At 33.6% G+C, this 11,443-nt stretch overlaps 1 protein-coding gene and 1 long non-coding RNA gene across 11 annotated transcripts in view; one reads left to right on the top strand and one right to left on the bottom strand.

Annotated features, from left to right (window-relative positions):
- The window catches only part of LOC105150419 (uncharacterized), a 250,084-nt gene extending 242,369 nt beyond the window's left edge, over nt 1-7,715 (top strand). For 7 of the 9 annotated variants that reach the window (XR_015546334.1, XR_015546336.1, XR_015546337.1 and 4 more), the window contains 2 exons: nt 4,779-5,130; nt 5,421-7,715. This is a non-coding gene — a long non-coding RNA (uncharacterized LOC105150419). The remainder of the gene's footprint in view (nt 1-4,778; nt 5,131-5,420) is intronic. The other 2 variants (XR_846714.2, XR_846715.2) reach the window with 1 other exon arrangement.
- Nucleotides 1-10,353, bottom strand: part of stet (stem cell tumor) — a 429,808-nt gene extending 419,455 nt beyond the window's left edge. The window contains exons 1-4 of one of the 2 annotated variants that reach the window (XM_011063469.2): nt 8,794-10,353; nt 4,177-4,418; nt 3,870-3,893; nt 3,627-3,791 (exon numbers count right to left, since the gene is read on the bottom strand). In XM_011063469.2, the coding sequence (XP_011061771.1) occupies nt 3,627-3,791; nt 3,870-3,893; nt 4,177-4,356 (369 nt within the window). In that variant the 5' untranslated portion in view covers nt 4,357-4,418; nt 8,794-10,353. Of the gene's footprint in view, nt 1-3,626; nt 3,792-3,869; nt 3,894-4,176; nt 4,419-4,858; nt 4,918-8,793 lie in introns of those variants that run through there. The other variant, XM_087410217.1, reaches the window with a different exon arrangement.
- Between the last annotated feature and the right edge of the window lie 1,090 nt (nt 10,354-11,443).

Below are 11,443 nucleotides of genomic sequence, written 5' to 3'. Positions count from 1 at the left end.
ATTCAATTATTCAATAATTATCTTATTATAGTATTTTCTATGTTGGTAAAGATGACTGCATAAAGCAACTTGATTATCATTGCAAAAATTTTCTTTTCTTAAATTTAATATAGCGGAATAAATTTTGTTTACTGTTAATTCATTATATACTTACGTATATATATATATATATATATATATATATATATATATGCAAAAATATGTTTTAGTCAAAATTGGAGAACGTAAACTAATATTATGAATACTTCCGAGATAAATCGTATAATGAGGAAAGAAATCTAGTGGTCTCCTTTTCGGATCAAGTATTTACAAAACGAGGATCAGTCGATAATCCTCAAATGAATTTTGTCAATATAAAACAGGTACGCCATGGAAACTAGCTAAATCGGATTAGCCTATGACGAAAAAGGCCTCTCTCGATTCCATGGTATATATAAATAACAATGATGAGGCGTGAGAACGCTTAAAGAAAAAGGTTTACGATATAAATATTTTCGTATTATAAGAAAAGTTTCAATAGCTTTGATATTAAGATTATAAAACTTCTACATATAAATAAATATAGTATTTATATAAACAACATGTAAGAATGATCTCAATTCAGATTCCGCGTTAACAATTAAAGTTTTCAAATCACCATATTTGTTTTATATGTTAGAATGAACAAAAAGTGTTGTAAAACTAAGAGTATAAAAAGATAGCCTGTTCAAGTCGCATAAATCAAGAGTCTTTGAATCCCGAAAGAAGCACATCTCCGAAATGATTGAATACATCAAGAATCGCGATAACGATGTCGGATAGATTTAGATTGTCTACCTAGCTATTAATTTTTTTCACACAGAGAACCTTACCTCCAAATTTACATTCGCAATAAATTGAGATATTAGTCTTCATCACCAACCGCCAGCCAAAATTCATTATATTTTCTAATTTACAAGAAGTATTCTCGAACAGAATGTCTCCGTCCGTCCATTCCGTAGAAAGACGTTGTACAGACTACCTACTGCTTTCTTGTAAATTCTTACGCAAGAATAGCCTCGAGCCAATTTCTAAAAGACGGCTTATGCCACATTTGTTCGTTAAGGCGATAAGATGGACCGAAAATCCTTGCTATTGCATTTAGCAATCTTATTAAAATTATACGGAGATATTCACAAGAAGACAGTGACATTATTCTTGTTGCGTAGTTAATGACAAAAAATCTTACGGTTGATTTTGTCAAGTCCCGTCGAGACTCTTCTTACGCGTCGTTTAGCTCGCGTATTTTGGATCGCTTCGATATGTGAACAATTTTCCGCCTCTCAACGTCAGACCCGTTTATCTTCCCGGGATCACGAGCGAAAGGGAGCTCGTGTAGAAAACCACCAAAAACTTGTCAGCGAGTTTAAGCGCGAACAAAAGCCCACCCGTCGGCGCGCTGTGCCTCTAAACGTTGAGATTATCATTGTGCCGATATTTATCTGTCAGTTTCTAGCCGCGTTTCCTTGCCCGGTCATTGTCGTTTGGTAGGATCAGTGAAATCCGGACCGAAGCCCACATTTTTCAGGTTGACAAATAGACGGACAATGAGACATTCCGACGCGGTTAGAATAACATCATTTAACTACCGTAAACCTTCTTCGTCGATCGTCTTTACGATTGCGATCCGGCTTTTGCAGAAACCGATGAAAATCGAGTGTGCTCCAATGTAAATTCCGACGCGGCCTCTTAAGCAGATTATATTGTGTCGCAAATTTCCCATCTCGATTCTCAAATGAAACATATGCGATATAAGTAGCATGCACAAAGCAGAGAGGAAAGTATAAAGAGACGCATGTGTGTGTGCGTGTGTGTGCGTGCGTGCGTGCGTGCGTGCGTGCGTGCGTGCGTGCGTGCGTGCGTGCGTGTGCGTGCGTGTGTGTGTGTGTGTGTCAACTATATCGCGCACTAATTATCTACAATCTAGACAATTCGAAATAATCCCACATATGAATAACAATTTTCAATCGATTTCTCAAATAACTTAGTACTTATTAACAAAAATGCTTCAAATCAAAATTGTTCTATTTCGAGGGGACATGTTCAAATACAACTTTGTTATAATTATTTTCTAGATTTAAAAGCTACCTTCACTTTTTTAAGAAAAATCTATATTTATATAGTCGAGTTTCCTATATACTTTATATATAAACAAAAAATAAAATCATTGCAACAGAAATATCTATAATATTTTTTTCTAACATTTATAAAATAACTGTATCTTGCATTTATTATACGTTCTGATTATCTTATTCCTTTTATGTGCATAATAACGAGAAAAATTAATTTATATAAAAAATGATATAATATGATTTAAAAATAAATATATATGTTGCAGAAACATTCGCAGAATTGAACAATAAATTTTCTTATTTTATAGAAAAATGATGTATGATTATGGAAAGATAAATATTCTATGAAATTATACACCAAAATAATTTAGAATATAAAATATTTGATAATTTGCAAAATATCCAAGTTTCGTTATTGATTTTATACATAAAAAGATTGTTTAATTAAAGAAAAATATTCTATTTACATACAAATAAAAATTCTTTCAAATCTTGAAAGTGACTCCATCTATTATAGAATAAAGTTATATTGACCATAAGATGATATTACTCGAAACAAGAAATGTACTTTCTTCCTTTAGCAATCAATAATTTTAAAGATGAATAAAAATGGAGTCATTTAATTTTATTTTATGTATTTTCATAAAATTTATATATTTATGTGCATATATTAAATATCAATTATAAATATGCTTGTTAAACATTTCAGAAAATTCCTGCTGCTTTATTATATTTTGTTTATACTATGCATATTATCTCTTTTGAAGAAATGAAATGTAGAAAAATTAAATTATTAAAATCGTTATTATTTAACACGTAGTGCAAAATAGATCTCTATTAAGTTAACGAAAGATAAACGAATACTGTTAATAAGATACTGTTGCATTGCAGTGTTTGATATCAATATTAATATAATTTATATTTTCTGTCTCTAAACCAAATTAAGAAAAAAAAACGTGCTGGGAAATCATGTAAAAGAATTTTTTATATTTAAAAGAACAATTTTATGTCGTTCTTCCCTATCGAGCGAGCGTTTCACTGTCAGTCGAGCGGACAGCATACTGCAGAACCATCTGCTTTTACGAAGCACATTTGACCGAAAACTTGCCATCCGTGCACAAATTAGACATCCGACAATATTAAAATTTTTATAAAATAAATGTAATAATAAAAAATGAATAAAAATCTATATAATCTGATAATGTCAGCTAAATTTTCTCTTAAAATTAGAATAAGAATAAATGTATTTCATACCATATACTGAATCATTCAATACTCACAGCTCTAAGAATTTTAATATAAATCTTTTTTTTAATTCTGAATTTAAATACAATCTTTACAAAAATGTGAATAAACGGTTTAATTAATAATATAAGTTTTTCAGATTATACAAACGCCAGTAAATCTTATTGTTTTTGCGTGAATGTAATATTATATTATAAGTGTAATATTACATTGTAAGAAATTATATCATATATCGCATTTTTGAAATAAGGTAATTGTCATACGCATGCAATAATAGAATTACAAACTCACCACATTGACGAAGTCCTGGAAAGTAACTGCCCCAACACGCGACTCTTTCGCCCTGGTTAGAAGTATGTCACGTTTATTCGTCGGTATCTCTGCCTTCCATTCGGGGCTTCTCAAGGCTGTCAGAAAGTCCTCCAGCGGTATCTCTCCAAAACCCTCCGGATCAAACTGGAACAGTGGCCAATCGAAATTTAGTTCACCAAAAACAGATAAACATCAAACTTACAGCAATGTAATTATACACACCTTGTCGAAAAGCATTCGCCATTTCTGTAATTTAATAAAAATTCATGTTAATATTCATAGTCATCAAAATTGATATCAAAAAGATGCCTTGTATATAAACAAAGTTAATTGTCTATCAATATTTTAATATAAAATCTACTCATTCATGTCTCAAAAAAAAAAACAAGATAAAAATGTTATGAATTGATAAATGATGTGAATTAGAAAAATGATTTTCACAAATTAATTTGACAAATAATTAGAAAAATGACAAATAACTAAATGGTTTATTTCCAATCATGGCATCTAGCGATTTCGGGACACTCACATCATTAAGCAGCTCCCGTCTGTACTCGGATTCGTCGATATCGACCTCCGAGGCCAGATCGGTGTGATCAGTAACGTATCCATCGTAATGCACGCTGTTTGCCTCGCTGCGTGCGTACTCCTCCTCCTCCTCGACAGCGCCGGCGATGGTCGGTATAGAAGCACCGTTTGCCAGTAGCATTACCGTGCGTGGCACGAGGTCACCGGGTGAATCTCCTCATTCCTCCCTCTTCCGCGTGCTTCCTGAAATATAAAGGGGCTGCATACTAAACCGTGCCACTTTTAAAGCGATCGATTTCGCCTTGACGCCGCATAAATACCCCCCCAATACACTTTCTGCATTGTCATACGAACGAGTATGTACTTCTAGGCATAACAATTGGCTTTCAGCCATGCACGTAATCTCACTTCACAATCCTGGCGAGGAAATGTCAAGCGTAGTCGAATTATTTTTTTATTAAATGCATTACATTGAGCTGCCATGGAATATTTTTGCTTTGAGCATTTATAGAATTCATTAACTTATTTCCATACACAAATCAGATAATCGTGACATTTAAAAGCGATGAAGAAATGTATAATTTTCTCTTTTAAAAATTGCAGATAGAAGATAAATATCCGACATCCTGCTTAACGGATCTTCTGAATCAACTTTGGAGAGAATACTGTAATCGTTTACGTACGTGATTGCTGATGTGGGAAGATATTCGGCAGATGGGAATGATGGAAATAAGGGTGCAAAGAGGATATTGATCGTCCTTGTACTCCTTAAAGGCACGATAGAGCAGTGCCCTTGAAACTAGCCTACCGTTCTAAAGCGGCACAATGTGACGATATAGCATAACGTACAGCAGCGATGTCGTTTCCATGGCAATGCATCGATGGGTCTGGGAACGTGCTAACTTTCGCGCATGCACAGTGTACATGGGACGCATGCCACAGCATTAAAACACAGGCAATCGCACTTATCCAAAATATCTTATGTTAAGCAACAACTTTTCCTTCATCAAGCATTTAGCATTAAAATTAATCGCACAATTCTAGAATGATTTTTTAAATGTTAGTATAAAAAACAGTATTCTGGATCTTCTTCAAGAAGGATCTCTGAAGATTCTAAAATTCCTAACATTAAAAAATATAAAAAGTAAAGTGCCAATTATAAATAAAAAGTCTGAAAGCTCGTAGCTGAAGTTTTAAATTTTCATTTTCATCATGCACTGATAACTTTTTTATATGAATTTTCAGGTTGAGGTAACATTTGATGGAATAATTGAACAACTATACAGAACCCTCAAGAAGACATCGGATTTCCATTAAATTAATTAGTTAAATTAATTGATATTATCAAATATCATATTGCAAAAGCGTAAAATTGTAGTTAATTTGAATGATAAGATATAAATTGATCAGATTACAAATCATCAGATTACAAATTGGATATATTATTATATATAATACTTTAATAAACATATTAAAATAAGACATAGAAAATTAAATTAGTTCATAATAGCGATATGATAAGAAAATGATGGAAGTCATTTATTTACAATATCTTCATTTATAATATCTCTTAAAATAATTTTTGAAAATAATTTTTATTTAAAATCAATATAATTATAGAAAATAATTCTCGTTTATATAAATAGTTATACAGGATGTTCTATATAATCTAGTGATCTGTAAAACACTGCAGAGTTCAATAGTCACAAAACCATAACCATAGTGCATCCCAAGCAGTCCAAACATCCCGGTTTACTCTCTTTGTCTTTATTCCTTCCCCTCGCCCCTTTCTCTCTCTCTCTCTCTCTCTCTCTCTCTCTCTCTCTCTCTCTCTCTCTATTTCATCCTATCACTCTTCTTTCGATGCCCACACGAGCCACCCTCTGTTTCGGGCGAACGTTAACGCGTGAGTTACCCCACGGCGTCTCAACCCCCGCAAAACCACCCGCATCCCCAACACACGCCCTCTTTTCCCCTTATCTAGTTCTCTTCGTGTCTCGACGATGTTTCGTAGATGTGTTGCACAAAACTCGAGGGTTGTTCGAGACAACCGCTAGGTCATCAACCTTGATTTCACGAAGCAGTAGCTTGGAAAAAAGTTCCATATTGACGGTTTACAATGTGATACCAAGTTTCGAGAGAAAAACAGATTGGTTTGAAAAATTTTACTTTTCATGACAAATAGTTTTTTTCATTAGCTAAGAAGAAATCTCGAAAGTATACTAGAATACTTTCAACATGAAACCTAATTTTTCTTTTATTTATTATTTAATTGGAATAGAACATGAAACAGAATAATTAACAGAATAATATGAACAAAATAATATTCTATAAATGAGAAGTCTCTGTAAAATCAACGATTCAGGCAGTTTTTAATCAGTAAAATGTTTCCGTCTAGATCATTATTCCACTTGAAGTGCAGGGATATCTTGACTCGTTCCCCTTACAATACAGACATATCTCTTTACGACTCACCCTACCATAGAGTTGCATTACCGTCCAACGCTGATCCGTGAAGCTTGTAAGATTTGTACGACGCGTCAAAAGTCAGTCTCGGATATGAGACGTGGCAAGTAGTCTTGCCATGTTACTGAGCGTACTATCCACGTAAAGGTCTATATATACTAGAATCCATATAAGTGCACGTCTGTATTCCACGTGGCAGAATATATTCGGCACCGTATTTTAATGTGAAAGAGTATGATCATACAGGAAAATAAAATAATTTTCTTTGTTAAAATTCATTTCAAATTAAATGAGCGCATTTTCTTCTAAAACAAGTTGTAGGAATATTGATATTACATTTAATTATATTTTCTTGTTTAATTATAATTCCTTCCATGAATATTTTCTTCAAAGAAGCTATGCAATTTGCGGATTATCTCCGTGGCTTGATACATTGTTAAATGCCAACGTTTCGTGAACATTGCAATTCACTCATTAGAGCGAGAAGCAACGTAATATTGCATCTCTCGCCCTGATGTAATCTGCAATTTTCACGAAACGTTGGCACTTAACAATGTATCAAGCCATGGAGATAATCCGCAAACTGCGTAGTTTCTTTGAAATATTTGCTCGGTTTATATAGTGTTGTGAGAAGTGTTCCACAAAACAATAATACATTCGAATTTTTACTCGTATTAAAGAATACAGTGCCGAAGTTTATTAAAATACTTTTGAATGAACTTGTTTTTGTCATAAAGAATCCAGCTGTGATCTGGATATTGATTGTGTAATTTTTTTCACAGAACAGAAAAATAAATATTTTTATGTATACACACACACACACACACACACACACACACACACACACACACACACACACACACAAATACATTTAAAAATGATCACTTTTTACGTTTCCATTCCAGAAAAAATTACAAAATCCACTTCTGAATGAAATGTCATCAAATCATTTTGTTTTATAAAGTGCTTCAGCTGTATCTGTGGTAAACAACAGCAAGAGATAGTAGAGTTAAAAAATACGCAAATTTTATCATACATATGTATAAGAGAAAGGCAGAATAAATTTTCAGTCAAGAGATTCTCATTTATTATTTCGTATAAAGTACCATCATTATTAAATGTAGGTATTCAAAACGATTAATGATTAAAGAAAAAATGTTATGAGAAATTGCAAAGAATTAATTAACATTTTTTATTTAATTTTACAAACTATTTAAATTCTAATCTTATCAATTGTTAATCACATGCTGTAATCACTTTAAAATTTTTTTTCAAAACAATGCCTTCTATTTAATGACTTTCTCAGTCCATGTTTTCTCGCGCCCATGTTGGCGTAATCTTTAATAGAAATTGATATAATTTCAATTATTTATGTCTCGCGTGATAAAAAAAATTTATTTCACGCATACTCATATGATATACATTATATCACACGTTATATAGTATGTGTATTCCTATCGTAAATGATAAGCGTCAAAATGACTTTTACATATCAATGCTAATAACGAAGTCAAGAGCTATTAAAATTATATTGCTGTTTCGAACGCTGTTTATCCAACATTTAAAATGTTCATGATTACCCTGGTAAAAATTTTTCTCAAAATTTCTATAAAATTTTTCAAAATTTTTATATAAATTTTAGAATTTTTTAGAGTTTCTGAATAATTTTATAATTCTTTAGAAATTTGCTTAGATTTTTTAAATTGGAATACTTTTTAGAAAAATATTGAAAAAGTTTACATACATAATTTTTCCAGAATTCTTTACATATACTATGAATTTATTATTTACATTATTAAAATACATTATTTTTAGATTTATAAATAATTTCTGATGGAATCTTATAAAATCAGAAAAAGTTTAACGTTTTTCAGAAATTATAGAATAAAAAAATCTTAGAAATTTTAGAGCATTCTCACTCTATAATTTTTTTAATAAATATCACTCTGAAGCCTTTTTCACCTTTTATAGAGTGAGAAGTCACTCCAGAGAATTTAGAGAATAGAATACACATATATCGAAAATTCTAAGAAATGATGTAAACTTTCTCACAACTTATTTTTGAAAATTATTTTAAAAAATGCGCATAATAATTTAAAGAAAATTTTTCACCTGAGTGCATCAAAGTTAATTATATATTCGAGTGTTTTACCTTTCGTAAGATCAGCAAAGATCATCCGCCGCTGACGAGATAATCCAGAAACGAACAGGTGCGACAAGGTATGTGCATCCTCGAATGCAGCGTCATAACCTCGCATCTCGCTGGCGGCGTATTTCGAAATTATGTGCGGCTGCGAGCTGGTACGACGAGCGAAGTCCACAATTGCGTTTGAACGAACGCAATTCACAAACACATTCAACGCCAGGCAATCCCGGAATGCGGAGTCGCGTGATTCCGACGACGCAGACGATGCAGACGATGCAACACGCGCGAAAATCGCATCGAAAACCATAAAAAATGAACGTCGCCGCGGACGGACTGCCGGCCGGCACGCGACAGAGTTCAGTTCGTCGGCTGGATCACGTGACACGTTCAAGATGCTCCCGCCGTGATCACGTGATATTAAAAATTGAAACGTAGATCGAATTAGGCTAACTTCTCGTCTCTTGATTTTTTCATGATACTCTGATTTTTACGAAAATATTTGTGTGCACAACGTTTACCGCTGCAGCGTTTTATTTGCGAGGCAAGAATATTGACGTGGATAACGAAAACTATTTTGGCTGTCGCTAAAATTAACGAGCAACAGATAGAAGTATTCACTTCGATAGCATCCACGCCGAGGTCGTTGTGTGTGGAACTGTAGGTCTGTTTACATTACACTTTTTATACCTTCGATTTTTCTTTTTTCAACGGCCGAATATACATTTATCCCACTTTAGGTACAAACATTTTTCGTGATTTTAAACAACGCGAACAGATCTCACGTATTCTCGAGTAACAACCACGTGGCTGTAGTATCATCTGGTATGTACATACAATTTCAAATCACGCATGGAATCCGCGACGACGCAGTCGGGATGTATCGGGAGACAAACACACGGCGCGTATCTCAACGGACAACAGATTCAGTTCGGATACGTCGGCGCTCGCGTAAAACCTCGGATGAGGTTTGCGAGAAAGAGTGAAATTAGTAATTCCTTCACACACACACACACACATACACATACACACGCGATCCGTATCGGCCACGCTCGCACTCAGCTTGAACGCGACATGCGGGACTGCGGCACGCGGCAGACACGCGCGCTCGCGCGATCGATAATACAGGTTGCCGCGCGACGCGACGCGGCGCCGATCGCGTCCGGTTACGGTCGAGCGCGCACGATGATGCCCCAGAGTGGGGGGGAAGGGGGTCGCACCTGTACACGTGACGGCGCGAAAAACGGCGTGCTATTTCTCGGAAATGAAATCGGAGCCGAAGATTGCCGCGACAGAGAGCCTGATTTTTATAGCCGCGCGAACACGACAACGCTGTCCGACGCTGTCGACGGAAAACGCGTGACGCGACTGACTGCAAGTCTTGCCACCCTCGCCGATTCATCCCCAACGTCTCTCCCCCCTGCTATCTACCGACGCCCCCATCGGATTCATTTCGCCAACGTAGTTCGTCGGTCCGACCCCATGCCGACGATTCGAAAGTGCACGCGCGCCCGGCGTCGTTACGCTCGCCGACGCGACGCTAATTAATGGACCCCTAGTGATGCGCTTTCACCGTAATTGCGGAGATCCGACATGTTGAGAGATCGAAGTATGGAATAATATATATTTATTTATATAATATGAATATCATTAATATTGTAATAAATGTTTAAATATTTTTAATTTAATATTAATATTTCTAATATTAATTATCTAAATTTCTAAAACTTGTACTATATATTTGCAATTTTTAAATTGTAGTTATACGTTATTCTTTTTACATCATATTTCTACAACCAAAATACGACTTTTGTTACGTTATTTACTTGATTAATGTAACTGTAGCTGCATAAACGATGTTTTCTTAGGACAGCCGAAAATTTTGTCACAGCATCTTGTTAAAGTAACGTAATAAAATATATGTTTAAAATAATAATTAGTAAATAAATCATTAAGTTGAATATTTCTAATCTTTTACTTCATTTCTACTTTGTTTTAAAATTTATCTTATTTATTACTAAAAATATATATTTTTTTTACCACACATATTCCTGAATAGAGATATTTATACAGTCAATACAGATGTGATATTAATTTTAAACTTATTTATTTATTTACGATTATTTAGACAATTTCAAATTTTTATAAATTACCTAAAAATTTACCTTCTAACTATTCCCACGCTTATTCAAAATTTCAGATTTCCTTCAATAATAAATTCATTCATTTTTCTTTAGAAGAATAATTATATAAGATTACCAGTCCTGATCAATTTGAAGTGCAATCATCTCTAAAAGTATTTCATGATAACTGCAGATATTAATCTTTATTGACATTTCAAATGAGTACATTTTAAATTACTTTTAAATTACTTTTGGAATGCTTTCCTGATGAAAATAAAAATTAGAGCGTCAAATATAAAAAACAGAAGCGTAAATACTTCTTTTACATTTCAATGTTTCAATTTTCGCCTTCTAGAAGTTTCGTTTACGCTTCTGTTACTCTCCCATTTCATCCGATTTACGCTCCAACTTTTATTTTCATCAGGATTCTAACTATTCTAACGTAAAAAACCATAACAAAACCATAACAGTTCATTAAACACATAGAAAAAAGTATAAATATCAAGAACAAATAATTAATTATATTAGGAACAAAA

This window comes from Acromyrmex echinatior, chromosome 10 (genome assembly GCF_024713525.1).
Source record: "Acromyrmex echinatior isolate Ae372 chromosome 10, ASM2471352v2, whole genome shotgun sequence".
NCBI lineage: Eukaryota > Metazoa > Arthropoda > Insecta > Hymenoptera > Formicidae > Acromyrmex > Acromyrmex echinatior.
This window is presented reverse-complemented; position numbering and strand designations above follow the sequence as displayed.